This window comes from Anoplophora glabripennis, unplaced genomic scaffold, assembly GCF_000390285.2.
Source record: "Anoplophora glabripennis isolate ALB-LARVAE unplaced genomic scaffold, Agla_2.0 scaffold360, whole genome shotgun sequence".
Lineage (NCBI taxonomy): Eukaryota > Metazoa > Arthropoda > Insecta > Coleoptera > Cerambycidae > Anoplophora > Anoplophora glabripennis.
Window position 1 is genome coordinate 286828 of NW_019416516.1, and position 16705 is coordinate 303532.

General features: G+C 33.1%; 4 protein-coding genes across 6 annotated transcripts; 2 read left to right on the top strand and 2 right to left on the bottom strand.

The window, feature by feature from the left end:
- The first annotated feature begins 1234 nt into the window (after positions 1 to 1234).
- On the top strand, positions 1235 to 9640 carry LOC108908474 (gametogenetin-binding protein 2-like). Of its 3 annotated transcripts, none has more exons than XM_018712518.2 (8): positions 1235 to 1444; positions 1593 to 1783; positions 2401 to 2541; positions 2662 to 2912; positions 3023 to 3191; positions 3245 to 3549; positions 3780 to 4393; positions 9076 to 9640. In XM_018712518.2, exons 1-8 carry the CDS (start codon positions 1346 to 1348, stop codon positions 9265 to 9267), a joined length of 1962 nt encoding a protein of 653 aa, XP_018568034.1. In that variant the 5' UTR covers positions 1235 to 1345; the 3' UTR covers positions 9268 to 9640. The 3 variants fall into 3 exon arrangements, with proteins under 3 accessions (XP_018568034.1, XP_018568036.1, XP_018568035.1); XM_018712520.2 differs by having other exon boundaries at positions 3819 to 4393; XM_018712519.2 differs by having other exon boundaries at positions 3251 to 3549.
- Positions 9641 to 12704: 3064 nt separating this feature from the next.
- LOC108908475 (3-oxoacyl-[acyl-carrier-protein] synthase, mitochondrial) lies at positions 12705 to 14174 on the bottom strand. The gene has a single exon (XM_018712521.1). The coding sequence runs from the start codon at positions 14004 to 14006 to the stop codon at positions 12744 to 12746; it is 1263 nt and encodes a 420-aa protein (XP_018568037.1). The 5' UTR covers positions 14007 to 14174; the 3' UTR covers positions 12705 to 12743.
- A 259-nt stretch (positions 14175 to 14433) lies between these two features.
- LOC108908482 (RWD domain-containing protein 4) lies at positions 14434 to 15428 on the top strand. Its single transcript, XM_018712529.1, has 4 exons — positions 14434 to 14663; positions 14788 to 14897; positions 14955 to 15150; positions 15201 to 15428. Exons 1-4 carry the CDS (start codon positions 14559 to 14561, stop codon positions 15366 to 15368), a joined length of 579 nt encoding a protein of 192 aa, XP_018568045.1. The 5' UTR covers positions 14434 to 14558; the 3' UTR covers positions 15369 to 15428.
- Positions 15429 to 15604: 176 nt separating this feature from the next.
- Positions 15605 to 16573, bottom strand: LOC108908484 (DNA replication complex GINS protein PSF2). Its single transcript, XM_018712531.1, has 3 exons — positions 16250 to 16573; positions 15927 to 16197; positions 15605 to 15750 (listed from the first exon to the last, which is right to left on the bottom strand). Exons 1-3 carry the CDS (start codon positions 16492 to 16494, stop codon positions 15652 to 15654), a joined length of 615 nt encoding a protein of 204 aa, XP_018568047.1. The 5' UTR covers positions 16495 to 16573; the 3' UTR covers positions 15605 to 15651.
- Positions 16574 to 16705: the final 132 nt, after the last annotated feature.

Below are 16705 nucleotides of genomic sequence, written 5' to 3' on the forward strand. Positions count from 1 at the left end.
CGCGATCGAAACAACTGTCAAATTTTTAATCTAAGAGTGTCTGCTCCGCACGGTCCGTAAAGACGGACCGTGTCTGCTCTGCTTAGTTTTAACTGCGGTAGTCAATCTACAGTCTAAAACTAATACGCAACAAACGTCCCCCATTTTCTTTCACTCTAATACACATAAAATATTGGAACGATTGTCTGTGATAGACTGAGACTATGAGACTATCATTGTATCTCTTTTTGGCGCGTTTAAACAAATAAGTAATCACGTCCGCAACGACTGTCTCTGATACACTCTCGTGACGTAATGGCAATCTTAAAACGGTTCTAGTGTATTCACCAATATTCAGTCGCGAAAAAAAGCCTACAGATTGGATCTAATGGCTAATCTAGGTGTATTTATAGTTTTCAATTTTATTGTTTGAATTTAAAGCTTTCCAGATGGCCATGAATTTTAAAGTCGTCAGTTTTATGCAGCAGTGTGCAGTCTAAAATTTGTCTGTATTTGAGCTTAAATGTCTCTGACCTCTAATAGAATATAGACTGGCATTACTACTAAATAAATGAAACCAATTTAGTTTGCGCAGGCAGTATTTGATTTTGCGCATTTAATTATAAATACAAACTGTACTAAAAAACACAAGCACGATCTTTCGGGTCTGATATATGAATAATAGCGACTCAACATGATTACATACAAAAAGCAAAACTAGCTATTGAGCTGTGCAAAATATGTCTAGTGTAGGAAATGTAACCTCATCAATTTTGCCCTTATAAGGGTTGTAAAATTTTTCTGGAAGGCCACTATCCATTTATTATAAAGATCAGTGATCGGTTTTAAAAGAATGGAGTAAGTTCGACTAGTACCTCCTGTATCACAAACGACAACGTATAGAGATATGACGTCACTGAAATGTTTAAAGTTTGATATATTTTACTTACGTAAACACATGAAATAGTGATTCTTATTTACTAGTATATAAAAAAATTGTATAGCGTATACAGGGAAGCATTCAATTATTTTTTAATTCTTAGCGTGCGTTCGGAAATTCCAAAATATTTTTTATTGATCATGATATTATATTATAGAAATTTAGAATAATCTTCCAAAACCCAACTAACAGTAGAAGAAATTTTATTAGTGATTGATCGTGCACTTTCCTTTATAAATTGTTTTATAAGAATAATCAACAAAATAAATTTGAGAATTGACAGACAACAGACTGTTTCGTCAAATTGCAAATGGCTGTATATGTCATGTTCTAAAGTGTTACGTTATTTATTTTATAAAAATAAGAAAGGATCGTTGTCATTCGGACAAATCATTAAGAATAAAATCAAATTAAATATTGGGTGATATGAATAAAGAAAAACTACCGAAATTGGTGGATGTGTATCGTCCATCGAACCCTCTCGGTAGGAGGCAACTGCCTCTGGTTGTTGATGAAAATTTAACGGTAAATGAAAAGTGAACCAAAATTACAATAATTATTTTATTAAGAAAAAACGTAATGCTAGCTGTAGTCCTAAATCAGTTTCCGCTTATTTAATATCCTGCAATAACAATGGATATGACCTAGAAAGTTAATGTATCAATTTTTTCAGCTGGTAATGGATGTAAGAAGTTCTGGAATCATTTGCGATAACCAGCTCCTCCGAGGAAAAGATTTGGAAGACTTTGCTTGCAAATGGTTAGTCCTCTCTCCACAAGAATTACAAAATGCATTGCAAATCACAAAATCAGAACTAATGCATGTTTTAAATCAAAACGTACCATGTGTTGGATGCCGCAGAAGGTAAGTAAATACTGAACTGCATTACCTATGTTTCTTATGTAGGACGTAGACACCTGGTTTAATTGTTTGTTTTCGTGATTTTGTGCCAAAAGTATTATTAGGTCAATGCTCTTAAAACACCTACATATTTTCAGCACAGGTTGTTTTGAACTTGGGAAACTTTTATGTACGTAAACACAGATAAAGGTGAATGAATAATGAGTCTTTAACCACAACTTATGCCATATAGTAAAAAAAAACGTGTAATTCAAATTTCTGTTCAAAATTGTTTTAGTGCTCCGAATTGATTGAACATTTATTGCGAATTAATTGTGATGTTTAACGAATAAAATACTTAATGTAGATAAAATTCAAAACCTACACCAAAATATTAAGACTTGTTTCCATAAATAATACAAATTATTGATAAATGTCATATCTACATTGAAATATAACAAAGAATGTTGCTAGAAATGAATAGTAGAACAAAATGCTCTTTAAAAGGTGAAATATGTGTATACATATACGGATAAAGAAAGCTCGTAATAGTGTTAAAGTTTAAGATGTATTTGGCTGTCAGTTCTGCATGCATAACCTCATTTATTGACATTAAATTTACTCGGTGCTGTATTTTTCAGTGTTGAAAGATTATATTTTCAATTATTCAAATTTGGACATCCTACATTGGACCCTTTGATCGTAAAACCTGACGGAAGGATAACCATAAAAGAGGATAAACAAGCTTATCAAGTGTTAGGATCTATATTTCACGATCACGCGTAAGTAAAATGTAACGTCCATATGATTGATGTCTTTAAATAAACATTTTATGAGTTTTCCACTTTATTTTTAATAAGTAGTGAGTTTAGAGAATCTAAATTTTCTTGTTCCCTACACAGAGTCCGTTTAGCGAAACTTATCGAAAACCAGCCAAAACGGAATAAGAAAAGCGTTAGGTGTTTGCTACATTCCTTGGACTCGCAACGTAGTAGACCCCTAACGCCCGTTTGGAGGGACGTATGGGACTGCATGAAGCCAGACTGTAAAAAAGACGTGTGCATAATCGAGGCCTCCAGCCTACATTCTACCCTCGAAACGTACCTTCGCAAACACAGGTTTTGCGGGGAGTGCAGGACCAAGGTTCTTAAAGGTACGATTTTCATTTCTGCTATGCCAAAAAAAAAAATCTGGAAGAAAGAAATATTTTTGTTTCGCTCGAACGGTTTTAAACCCGTAGGAAATAAATAAACTATTTTGTAGCTTACACCTTGTTGGTGGAGGAGCCCGAACCCTCCAAGGAAAAGGGTTACGTCTCGTCGTTGTACTCCGGCATCAAGCGCTGCCTGCCGGATAAACACATCCACCTGCAAACGAAGACTGACTACATAACGAAGCTGATCAGTCGCGCGGAGCCCGAGCTGTTGGGAAGGTGAGTTAAAAAAAAAACCGGGGGCCCGTTTTAGGCGAAATCCTAATGGGCAGTTACAGTCGTAGGGAACGTCACGCCAAGACGTTGGAAATTGCTCAAGAGGAGGTGCTCACCTGCCTGGGGATCTGCATGTACGAGCGCCTGCACCGCATCTACATGCGAATGCGCGAGGAGGAGTGCACGTGTCAGGTGTTTGCCGCCGTGGCCGTGCACACGTTGAGCCGCAGCTTCGAGACGGCCGTCGAGCGGATCCGGGGGGTGTCGCAGCTGGAGTTGCTGTACGCCGAGTTCGCCAGGGAGGAGCAGCAGAAGCAGATACGCAAGGAGCAGAAGAAAATCAAACGGAAGCGCAAAAAGGGTGAGTACGGTGTCATCGGCGGCAAAAAAATTAGATCTGGTTCGTTTTTTATGTCCCAAATGTGTTTTTATTTCACGTTTCTTCAATTTTTACATTTTTTCTTTGTTTCTGGAAAAAAAGGACTTAATCATTTTTTTTTTTGAGTGAAATATTGAAATTTAATGAATACGTGTTTATTTCCACGCTTTTTTTTGTGAACGACTTATTTTGCCCCGCAAATTGCACTACAGACATCCGCAATCTCATACGAACGGATCCGTTGTCCACAGGGAAGGCGACGGACCACGAAGGTAAGGAACTCTGCAACGACTGTGATGGAGACGGGGAAGAGGACAAGGACGACGCGGAGAAGGACTGCGCGTGCTCCCCCGATAAGGCTGACACGTTAGGGTGCTACAACTGCTCGCAGTTGCTGTCGCCCAACAAGACCCATCAGTGTACCAACGAACTGGACGACTACGACGAGTGTTCAAAAGTCAGTAGCGGGAAAAAGGATAAGTTACGGTGTACGAACGAGTTGTGGATAGATGATTGTAAATGTGAGAACGACGTGAAGGAGAACAAGAAGAACGCCAACTACAAATGTGATAGTTATACAGATTTTACTAGTAAGAGGGAATGCGGCTCGGCCAGCGACCATTCCCACGACTGCGGTTACTCGTCGGAGAACAATAACGGGTGTTGCGAGACTGGCTCGCTCATCTCCAGCCTGTCCAGTTCGCCGGAGGGGTCCGAGCTGGCGTGTTCCGATACCTGCTGTCAGCACGAGACGGATTTTATATCGCACTGCAGATTGTCGTACGGTGGCAACGGGCAACAGCTCAGCTTACAGGAAATGCTCGAGGTGAGAATTTTGCCTTAAATAAAATAACGAAACTGATGAAATTCGAGAATATGTTTATTATATTTTTATGTCTTGCAAGTCGATACTTTTTTCACTCTTAATTTGGAAATTTTGACTTTGAAGTTCAGAAGAATATAATCCGAGTTCCAGATCCGAGAAAAATCTGACATATTGTCAAAAATACATTTTTCTATCTTATAATTCCATCATATTTTTGCACTTGTGAATTAAAAATTTCGATTTGTAAGTGAAAAATCCAACTTATAAGTCGGAAATATACAGTGTGTCCCAAAATGATGGGACAGAATTCCGATTTTTTTTCCAGTTGAAATTTAAAAAAGTCGCTGAAACTGGTCAATTTGTAAATAGAAATCGTCGCTTTCAGCAATATTTTCAATTTTTTTGAGCTCTGTTTGACAGACCTATAACCATTACCGACATTTTTTTTAATAGGACGCTCTATTTTATGGTATAAGTAGTTTATAAGGTTTTTCGTTAATAACTGCAAAGAATTAATATTTTTTAATGCCGCTTTGATAAACGTAATCCTGGTAATTTTTCACGAATTAAAAAAAAATTGTTCTAGGACCATTTTTAGCCAAGATAGCATTTTTTTTTTTTTAAATTCATAACTTGTTTATTTATAAACATTAAAACTTGGAAGTTCGGGAATAAATCAATCAACCCTTAAACTTTATAACAACGGTTACAACATATCGAAAAAAACGTTCTCGAATACATTTTTACACCTACCTGGAATGTGGTGGGGGAAATAAGACAGAAACGTTCAAAAGTGGAAATCTTAACTGCCCAAAAATTACATCTAAAAACTCGATTCTCATTAAAATAAACTTTATACATAAGAAAATGTCATTTCCTGTTTTTTTTTACATAAAAGTATTGTTTTTTAAGAAATTTGTTTATTGGTACCATTGTCAATAATTACTTACCGAAAAAATGCGAAAACAATTTTTTTTTAAGATATTAATAGTGCAGTTGTTATTATTTTCATGCGCTATCCAAGATTTAAAAAAAAAAAAACGTTAAAATTAATCCACAATTACTGGAGATATCGCAAAATTTTCGGGCAGTTAGATTTGAAGTCTCGATTTCCACTTTTGAACGTTTCTGTCTTATTTCCCCCGCCACATTCCAGGTAGGTGTAAAAATGTATTCGAGGACGTTTTTTTCGATATCTTGTAACCGTTGTTATAAAGTTTAAGGGTTGATTGATTTATTCCCGAAATTTCAAGTCTTAATGTTTATAAATAAACAAGTTATGAAATTAAAAAAAAAATGCTATCTTGGCTAAAAATGGTCCTAGAACAATTTTTTTTTTAAATTCGTGCAAAATTACCAGGATTACGAATATCAAAGCGGCATTAAAAAATATTAATTTTTCGCAAAGTTATCAACGAAAAACCTTATAAACAAATTACACTATTTGTTTATACGCCGTTTTGAGGAGGTTAGCCTATGAAATTACAATTTCCAATTGCATATCTTGAAAATATAAGTCTAGACGAAACAAATGAGCCCTCATAAGGCCCTTTATTATAACTAATATTAGCTAACACGCGTTCTGCAATTTAAAAAATGCTATTTCTAATAAACAAATGCAAAAATTGGTAAATAAATAAATATTTCTTTAGCGTTCTTTGAAAACCTGTAAGTATAAACAAAAGCAAAAACTCCTATTGGAGAGCATTTTTTAATACAGCTAAAAAACTCCATTTTTGGTCATTTTTACATTAATCATTGTTTAAACAATGATCTTGTTTTAAACCGATACTTTTTGGGAAATATTATTTCTTTTTGCCTAAACTAACAATTAAACCAAGTTTCAATTTGAAACGAATTTTTTTACATATTTTTTTTCCATTTACTGGGCTATGTTTTTCTTGCATCCAATGCGGATTTTCTGGGCTCCAAAACCTGGTATTTTGCCTGTTCACGGTTCCGTTTAAGCAAAAAGTTGCTTTGTCGGTAAAAATGATGTGATATTTTTTAAGTTGGGTTGTGTTTTCAATAAATTTCCAATTTTCTGGCAAAACTGTAATCTTCTGTCTGTGTCAGCTGCTCATAGTTCTCGTAAGACGTTAACTTTGTAAGGATGCCACTTTTAAGACTTCAGAATTCTATGAATTGAGGACTTCATTTCAATTCTGTTTTTCACGTAAACTGGCAACAATTTTTCAAAATAATTTAACGAGTGAATTGGAACTAAAACGATTCACGTTTTACCGAAGGTACTCTACTGAATTTTATAAGTTTTTTTGAGATAAAAAAGCTTTAAAGTAAGTAGAAAAAGATTAATAAAGAGTAGGTACGTTTTTTAAAGTTCAGACGAGACTATGATTGTTTGGAATAGTCATCAGTACGATATAAAAGACAATTTTTTAAATTTCTTTGATAACTGTGATAAAAAAGTAGGTATAACCTTATATCGCTGAATTCGTCTTTAAAAGCTATCTATTTATACTATAAAATATAGAACGTCCTATTAAAAAAAATTTTGGTGATTAAGTAAGCACAATCCAACTTACAAGTTAGAAACTCCAATTTACAAGTCGGAACCTACTCTGATCACTTAATCTACTATCAAAATGACGTTTTTCTGATTTGTATTACAAATTTATACGTTGAAATTTTTACGTTCTCATTTGTAACTCAGAAATTTCAGCTTCCGAGTGGAAAAATCCGGCTTATAAGTCAAAAAATTATAGTTCCGAGCTCCAAATATGAAAAATCTGACATACAAGTTAGAAGTTCCGAGGCACAATTACGACTTGGACCTTGAACTTGTAAGTCGGATTTTTCTCAAAATAAAATTTTTTCCACTTGTATTTCGGAAATTTTGAGTTTTAAACTTGAGTTGGAACTGTTAGAAGTTTGGAGTTACAAATCAGAATGTCATTTTAATAATTTAACCTACCCTGATCACTTCAATGTACCATCAAAATCACATTTTTTTAACTTGTAATTGAGAGTTTTTAATTTTAATGTTGAATTTTTCTCATTTGAAAACTGAAATCATATTTCTAGCACAAATAATTCAGAAATTTTGACTTGTAAGTCGGAAAAATTACAATTCCGAGTCCTAAGTGGGAATAAGGCAACAATTTGAAAAAAGCTAAAAATTCGATTTTTTAATTTTTTTTACATTTTTGACTACTTTTTTTTCAGTAAAGATAAGTATAGGCATTGCTTCATAGAAAAAAAAGTAGATAAAATTTCCTTCAACATATGAGGTTGTAAAGAATTTTTGGATGAAAATTGACTGAGGCCGCTCAAACTTACAATTAGCCTATTTTTCGATTTTCGTCACGTTAACCCTTATACATTTTAATTCTCATTTTTTGCAAAAAAGGAAGGAAATAAGACATTCAAGCATTTTCATCACATGACTTGTTCGAAGGGTCATTAAAAATGAAAAAACCACAGGGTGCTATTAAATTAGAGAGTTGAAATTGAAGATAGGGGTGAAAATGCACTTTTGCAGTTTTTTAAAAATAGCATGAAAACGAAGCAAAATTTTGGTATAGTTTATAGGAAAAATTTTGTAGAGAATTGAATTTCCCATCGAAATGTCTTATATAAAAAATTTAAAAGAAGAAAAATTTTATGCAAAATATCGTTAATAAGCAATTTAAAAAAAACAAAAAATAAGATTTTATTTTTTTTACTTTTTCGACTAATTTTTTTTTTTTTTTCGTAGAAGTAGGCAAAAAATATTGCTGTACAAAAATACTAGATGACATTCCCTTCAAAATTATGCGTTTTCAAAAGTATTTGGACTAATATTGACGGAGTTATCTGTAGATAACCGGTCAAACCTAAATATTTTTTAGATTTTTGTCGTTTTTAACATTTATGTAATAATGATTATAATTCTTATTATTTTTACAGCAAATTGGTTCTTTACTTAATAAAAAAGTATTTCAAAAGTTTTATTTGTTAATAATAAATGAAGATTTTCACAACTTGGAGTCAAAAAAGTAAAAAAAATCAAATAATCTTATTTTTTGCTTTTATTTTGCATAAAATTTTTCTTTTAAATTTTTTAAATTAGCCTTTTCGATGGGAAATTCAATTCTCTGTAAAATTTTTCCTATGAACTATACCAAAATTTTGCTTCGTTTTCGTACTAAATTAAAAAAACTGCAAAAGTGCATTTTCACCCCTATCTTCAATTTCAATCCTCTTAATAGCACCCCGTGGTTTGTGGCACAGTTGGGAGCCAGCACGACAGATGGAGTCATCTGCGCTCCCGCAAACAATGTATTTCCTTGTCGTGATGATACGAGGCAAAACAGCTGGATCGTTCGTCAGTTGCCTCACCTATGGCACACTGATGAGGACTAATAAGTCCAAAACCGGTCTGTGTCTGGCGAGTTAACCTGGCAAACGATCCTAGCTGTTGCACTAGGTGTTGCGGGTATAATTCAATGCCGGTAGGGGCATATACTCTCGGAGTAGATGTTTCTCGCAACACTGACAAATTTGAAATGATATTTTTCTGACTTACAAGTAGGATTTTTCTTACTAGGAACTCGGAATGATATTTTTGAAACTAGTTAACTTGGAGATATCGACTTATCCGTCGGAATAATAGTAAATATGTGTATTTAGTGGCATTTCTGCACTTCTATATTGATCCGAGTTTTATTTCCCATCTTCAGAGCCACAGCGAGGACGACGACGAAGATTGTTTCATAACCGCGGAGGAAGTTAGGGAGTTTAAAAGCAACAACCGGCAGGTGTACGAGCAACGTCTCGAATTAAGAGAAACCCTTCAGAAGAGGTTTGCCCAGTTCTGCGCGGACGGGCCGGTACCGCGCTTGCTCGTTCAAACCAAATACGCTTCGAATTGATGTTTTTTTTACAGTCCCCTCATTTTTCCACGATTTATATATTGTTCAGTTTTAATTATACATAAAATTGTTTTTACTTTTAACGATCTTGTTTCTTTTTCTATATATACAAGCATATAACTTGGAGATTCGTTGCACAAAAGAGCCATTATTTTCGGATGAGTAGTTTTCATTTATTTTTCATTTTTCACGATACGACTGCGCGCGATTCGCGAAGCTGAAACTGGGAAGATATTATAAATACAATATAATTACTAAATGTATTTGTTGCATTCCATTATGGGTTATTGTTAAAAGATAGATTGTTTTGTATAGGCATCTGGTGTACATATATTTCCACCAGTTCCTCATTCTATGTAAGAGTCATAATAAATTAAATATACTATTTGTCCTCGTTTTATTCCCATTGTCGAATATCGTGGATAAATGCCAGTGTTCGTGGAAGTCGAGGTCGAACCGCAGAAAAAAAAACTGTTTTATGACGGTTAACTCATATAAATGGTAAGTAAAATAAATTATTAATGAGCATTTTCAATAACCAAAATCGTCGAAGTTGCAAAATGGCACTTACAGTTAATAATAATTAAAATTGTTAAAGACTTATTGAGAACCTCTGGAATCGTCCCTGGGTTACGTACTACATAAAAAGAGATCAATAGTTATAGCCTTAAATAGTCTGTCGTCCATTTCTTTGCCTCATTTTTTTCGTAGATGAAAAATTTCTAGTTCAATATTAAGATAATCACCAGTTCTACTTTATTTTCATTACATTATTCTTACGTTGTCAAAGAGGATTTTTTTTATAATAAACATTAATAAACAAGAGTCGAAATTGTTGAAACTTATTGAGAACTTCTGAAATCTTGCCTAGCTTAAGTACTACATAAAAAAGATCAATAGTTATGACTAAATGGCATGCTACCCGCTTTTTTGTCCTGTTTTCTGTAATAAACAGAAAAAATACTAGTTCATTATTAAGGTAATCACCAATTTTACGTTATTTTCATTATATTTTAATATCAACGGATTTTCAATAATCAAAATCATCGAAATTGCGAAACGACTCTTACAGTTATTAATAATCCAAATTGTTAAAACTTATTGAGAGCCTCTGGAATCGTCCCTGGGTTACGTACTACATAAAAAAGAGGTAAATAATTGAAGCCATAAATAGCCTGTTGTCCATTTCTTGGTCTCGTTTTTTTGTAGCTGAAAAATTGCTAGTTCGATATTAAGATAATCACTAGTTCTACTTTATTTTCATTACATTATTACTTTGTCAAAGAGGATTTTTTTTATAATAAACATTTTCAAGAGTCGAAATTGTTGAAACTTATTGAGAACTTCTGGAATCTTGCCTGGCTTAAGTTCTACATAAAAAAAGGTCAATAGTTGTGACTGTAAATAGCATGTCACCTACTTTTTTGTCCACTGTTTTCTATAATAAACAGACAAATTACTAATTCATTATTCAGGTAATCACCAATTTTATGTTATTTTCGTTATATTTTAATATCAGAATTTTAAATAATCAAAATCTCCGAAATTGCGAAATGGTTCTTAGAGTAAATAATAATCAAAATTGTTAAAACTTATTGAGAACCTCTGGAATCGTCTCTGGTTTACGTACTACATAAAAGAAGTAAATAATTGAAGCCATAAATAGCCTGTCGTCCACATCTTGGTCTCGTTTTTTTGTAGCTGAAAAATTGCTAGTTCAATATTAAGATAATCACTAGTTCTACTTTATTTTCATTACATTCTTACGTTATCAAAGAGGAATTTTTTTATAATAAACATTTTCAAGAGTCGAAATTGTTGAAACTTATTGAGAACTTCTGGAATCTTGCCTGGCTTAAGTACTACATAAAAAAAGGTCAAGGTGACTGTAAATAGCATGTCACCTGCTGTTTTGTCCTGTTTTCTATAATAAACAGAAAAATTACTAATTCATTATTCGGGTAATCACCAATTTTACGTAATTTTCATTATATTTTAATACCAGAGGATTTTCAATAATCAAAATTGTCGAAATTGCGAAACTGCAGTTACAGTTAATAATAATTAAAATTGTTAAAATTTATTGAGAACCTCTAGAATCGTCTCTGGCTTATGTACTACATAAAAAGAGATAAATAATTACAGCCATAAATAGCATGTCGTCCATTTCTTGGTGCCATTTTTTGTAGCAAAAAAATTTCTAGTTCAATATTAAGATAATCGCTAGTTCTACTTTATTTTCATTACATTCTTACGTTATCAAAGAGGAATTTTTTTATAATAAACATTTTCAAGAGTCAAAATTGTTGAAGTAAACAGAACAATTACTAATTCACTATTAAGGTAATCACCAATTTTACTTTATTTTCATTATATTTTAATATGAGAGAATTTTCAATAATCAAAATCGTCGAAGTTGCGAAACGGCATTTACAGCTAATAATAATCAAAATTGTTAAAACTTATTTAAAACCTCTGAAATCGTCTCTGGCTTACATACTACATAAAAAGAGATGAATAATTACAGCCATAAATAGCCTGTCGCTATTTTTTTCTCGTTTTTTTGTAGTTGAAAAATTGCTAGTCCAATTTTAAGATAATCACCACCTCCACATTATTTTCATTATATTCTTACGTTGTCAGAGGATTTTTTTTATAATAAACAGTTTCAATAATTGAAATCGTTGAAACTTATTGAGAATTTCTGGAATCTTGCCTGGCTTAGATACTACATAAAAAGAGGTCAACAGTTGTGACTATAAATGAGATGTCACCTTATTTTCTGTGGTAAACAGAAAAGTTACTAGTTCACTATTAAGGTAATCATAATTTTACTTTAATTTCATTATATTTTAATATCAGATGATTTTCAATAAACAAAATTTTTGAAGCTGCAAAATGAAGCTTATAATTGATAAAGCTTGAAATCGTTAACATTTTGAAAATATCTGAAATTCTACCTGACTTGTATAAAAAGAATCAATCGTTGTGTCCCATTTCTTTGTAGTAAACAGAAAATTTGCTACTTCCATAATAAGGTAATCACATTTCTATTTTATTTTCATTGCATTATTGTGAAAAATAATTTTTTTTATAACATTTTCAATAATCAAAATCATTGAATGGGACTTAAAATTATTAATAGTTGAAATTGTAACAACTCATCGAGAACCTCTGGGATCTTACGTAACTTACGTACTACATAAAAAGAGGTCAATAGATGCTGCAAATAGTGTATCATCTGCTTCATTGTCCTATTTATTGTAGTAATGTGAAAAGTTGCTAGTTCAATATTAAGGTACTCATTACTGCTTTATTTTCATTACCTTCTTATTGTGAAAAAAATAACTTTAACGAGGTTTTTAACTTGTTAAGAACTACAACTTTTGCCTAATATTTTTCTCTTTCCACTTATTAAAGAAATACAATAAAGTGTCTCAAAATGCAAAAAATATATATTTAAAACTAAAACACCTTTATTCTATAAACTGCGATATACATAAACAGGCGTTGGTCCCCCCAAAACCAAAAGCGTTCTTTAAAGCTATCCTCTTATCACATTTTTTCCACTCTTGACTATTAACAGGGACAAAATTAATTTCTCTGTCTTCTATCATTTCCAAGTTAATCGTAGGGGGCAATATCCCATCCTCCACCGCCTTTACCGTGAAAACTGCTTCTAAATTCCCCGCAGCTCCCAATAAGTGACCGTGCGCCCCCTTGGTGGAAGAAACAGCAATGTTACTGCAATGACTGCCAAACAACTTTTTTATTGCTTTTGTTTCAATGGCGTCGCCTAACGGAGTAGAAGTAGCGTGTGCATTTATGTACGTTATTTCATCCAATTTGATTTTCGCATCTTGTATTGCTCTCCGCATTGCAAGTAACGCCCCGATACCATCCGAGTGTGGAGCTGTAAGGTGCGAGGCATCTCCAGATAATCCATAACCCAAAATCTCTGCGTAAATATGAGCTCCTCGACCTAGGGCTTGCTGCAATTCTTCTAAAATTAATATTGCACTGCCTTCACCCATAACAAAGCCTTCTCTATCTTTATCGAAAGGTCTAGATGCTTTCTCTGGCATGTCATTGAAGGAAGTACTTAACGCCCTCAATCTACAAAATGCAGCTATAGACAATGGAGATATGCACGCCTCAGTACCACCACATACCATAACATTGGCATAGCCATTTTTGATAAACCGAAAGGAATCCCCAATGGCATGTGCTCCTGTAGCACAAGCTGTAGAAACTGCATGATTAGGTCCCTGAAATCCATACTTAATACTAATATTTCCAGCGGCCATGTTGGGTAATATTCTAGGTACAAAGAAAGGACTAACGTGATGGTAACCTTTCTTTAAAGCATCGTAAGTGCGACAAATATCTCCAAGATCTACCATTCCCATGCCGACTGCAACCCCAGTATTTTCTTTCATGTCGTCGGTCATATTTAGTAAGTTCGCATCTTGTAAAGCTTGCTTGGCAGCTAATAAGGCGTATCCTGTTGCAGGTGCCATAGTTTTTAATTCAGTCTTTTTGAAGTGTTCAGAAAGCTGAAATTCCACACCGTTGTCTTTTACAAATCCCGCTACTTTACAAGGCAAATGTTCATATTCGGGGCTTTGGAGTTTAGTTATGCCACATTTTCCCAAAATAATATTCGTCCATGACTCTTTCAGACTGATGCCCATAGGAGATAAGACTCCAATTCCAGTAACAACTACCCTTCTATGCATATTTAGATAAATTTAAAATTTCTTCCAACTATTAAGCAGCCGGAACATTATACTATGGTCTATTTAATATTGGTAACAATTTTAAATTAATTATACTCGCTATAGACTACTTTTTACTATTACATATTTATTTTAAATAAACGATTTTCGGTTATCTTGTATGTTCACTGTTTGAGGTTATAAGAAACATTTCTTCTTCTCCTTCTCATACTTGATTTAAGTCGTAAACCCAGAAAGAATGCTCCAACCAATCGCGTGCGTGCCAGCTAGTGTGAGATAGCGAGTACTATATGTCTCTCTCTCTCACATACTCAGCCACTCTTCGCAATGGCATGCTCATGCTACTTCCAGTAGTATATGCTCGAAGCACAGCACAGACTCCGCGATGTAGATATTTTTCTAAATTTATAATTTAGGTTGGCAAGATTTGACACTTTATACTGGTTAATGAAAATGTCTAGGTTATGTTATAAACTTTGTTATGACATTTAATTAAAATTCTATTTATTGTGTTGAAGTAATTTTTTCAATTATATAACAACAAAAACTAATATGTCGGAGCCTGAATTGCAAGAAGAAGAACGTGAAGTACTGTCTTCGATATATGATGGAGATGACTCATTTAAACAAATTGACCCTACTGTATATCAGTACAAAGTAAGTTGTTTGGGCAATTGGGCAGTAGTTCGTGTTTAGAATTCACAATTTTCAAATAGAAGAAAAATATTTTCCTTTAGGCATTTTCATATTATACAGGTTTTAATTGGTAACTTCTGTTTAGTATGGTGAAACGGATACTAATAAATCATTTTTATTGGAAATAAAATGGACTTCCAAGTACCCTAACGAGTTACCCGTTATTAGCATGGACACCTTTTACAATAAACATATGTAAGTGGTTTAAAATCCGTATAAGTTGTTTAATATATAAAACGAATTTATCTTTAGTGTGCCATCATTAAAAAACAAAATTATTGACGTTGTTATCTCAGAAGCGGAACAATACTTAGGTATGTCTATGACTTATTCCCTATTCGAATTTGTTAAAGAAAAATTCGAAGAACTAATACAACAGCAGCCGGAAGGAACAAATGAGATATTGGACATCGAGAAATTGTGTATAACTGACCAAGAACCGCAACAGGTAGCTTATCTTTTTGTTATTTTGAAGAACTTTCTACGTAACTGTTTCAGGAAGCTGTCAAGAAAGAAAAGAAGGAACAGTTAACTAAAGCTCAAAAAAGGCGACAGTGGAATAAAGTTGATGGGAAAGGTGAAAAACCGAGAGGTTGGAATTGGGTGGATATCGTGAAACATCTTTCTCAGACTGGATCGAAGGATGAAAGTTTTCCAGTATCTTAAAGAATTTTTATACCCATTGTGCAATTATATCTTTTTTCAATAAAAAGTTTTTTATTTTTATGCTGTATTAATTTATTAAATATCTAACCATTTCCAGACTGCAGAGAAAGATTCTGTTTGAAAGTAAATTTTGTGCTAGAGGACATTAATTCAATCAGTTTGTAAGAAACCAAGAATTTCTAGAATTCTTCGAAATTTGCAAATGGTTATTTTTTCTTTGGTGGTCATAAATTTAAATTAAAGAAAATATTTTATTAAAAATTATAAAAGTACAATAAATTATCTAAGTTACATGGCTAGTTGTAGCAAAAGTAGTAGAGTTATCTGTGTTAGAAAGAAAAGTAGAAGTTCCTTGAGTTTGCACACCAGGACGCTTTTCAGACTAAAAAGAAATCAAATGTATAAATTTAATTCATATTTTTTTAAAAGAAACAGTTTTCAAATTGTTTAACTTCACACAATATTTGTTGAATTTTTTTCTAATTACACAAAAACATAATACAATATGCATACAAATTTATAATATTACAAAACAATAATTTATGAAAAATGACTTACCGCTTTTATCCTATACATCTGATCCAAAGCGTGAGGTAATATAGGCCTGATGGAGTTAATTTCCATGATGGTTAAATGGTCCACAGCTGCGTAAGATCCATCTTTCTGTATTAACTCGATAACAGACGACCGAATTTTAGTCGTCCTAATATCCCAGATGTCCTTTATTATTGTCCTTATTTCGTCTGCTCTGGGTATGTCGTCTGAGGCACAACCCAGTAACAATTTAGCTTCTACCATATAGTGCTCACTGGGCATTTTAGTAAAAGTCCTAAAACGTAAATATCGTAGAATAAACCAGACACAATATTTTATATTAGCACTTTGATGATTTCTCATCTTCTTTAATAGATTCTAATTTTTCCACTTCCATCCAGTCTGGCTGCTGAATTTTGCACTTTTGCTGCTGTTTCAAATTTATCGCCATCCATAGGGGTACTTTAACTGGAAGACTTGCACGAAATGGCCCCACATCGCCAGATATTAAATGAATAACGTCGCTGTTGAATGTTGGAATTATTGTTACGAGCTGTTTTTCGCCTAGAAATTCTACTTCGTCTGGATCCATTTCACTTCTTTTAAATTCAATAAAAATAAAAAATAACAGAAAACGTAAACTTTTTCAAACAAATAGGTTACATGATACATTAAAAACGTTACTCTTCTTCTTCTTCTTCTTCTTTGATTTTACTACTTAGTACTTGTCCAAATTATTCATATTTTGAAAGAATGGAAAATTAAAACATTGGTATAGTAGGCACAGTATAATAGAAATTTGA

Excerpts from the sequence above, each read along its gene's own strand:
- LOC108908482 (XM_018712529.1), top strand. The coding sequence starts at position 14,559 with ATGTCGGAGCCTGAATTGCAAGAAGAAGAACGTGAAGTACTGTCTTCG. Across the intron at positions 14,664-14,787 it reads CTACTGTATATCAGTACAAA|TATGGTGAAACGGATACTAA; the intron begins GTAAGTTGTTTG and ends ACTTCTGTTTAG. Across the intron at positions 14,898-14,954 it reads ACCTTTTACAATAAACATAT|TGTGCCATCATTAAAAAACA; the intron begins GTAAGTGGTTTA and ends ATTTATCTTTAG.
- LOC108908484 (XM_018712531.1), bottom strand. The coding sequence starts at position 16,494 with ATGGATCCAGACGAAGTAGAATTTCTAGGCGAAAAACAGCTCGTAACA. Across the intron at positions 16,198-16,249 it reads GAAGATGAGAAATCATCAAA|GACTTTTACTAAAATGCCCA; the intron begins GTGCTAATATAA and ends TTTACGTTTTAG. Across the intron at positions 15,751-15,926 it reads AGATGTATAGGATAAAAGCG|TCTGAAAAGCGTCCTGGTGT; the intron begins GTAAGTCATTTT and ends ATTTCTTTTTAG.
- LOC108908475 (XM_018712521.1), bottom strand. The coding sequence starts at position 14,006 with ATGCATAGAAGGGTAGTTGTTACTGGAATTGGAGTCTTATCTCCTATG.
- LOC108908474 (XM_018712518.2), top strand. The coding sequence starts at position 1,346 with ATGAATAAAGAAAAACTACCGAAATTGGTGGATGTGTATCGTCCATCG. Across the intron at positions 2,542-2,661 it reads TCTATATTTCACGATCACGC|AGTCCGTTTAGCGAAACTTA; the intron begins GTAAGTAAAATG and ends TTCCCTACACAG. Across the intron at positions 4,394-9,075 it reads GCTTACAGGAAATGCTCGAG|AGCCACAGCGAGGACGACGA; the intron begins GTGAGAATTTTG and ends TCCCATCTTCAG.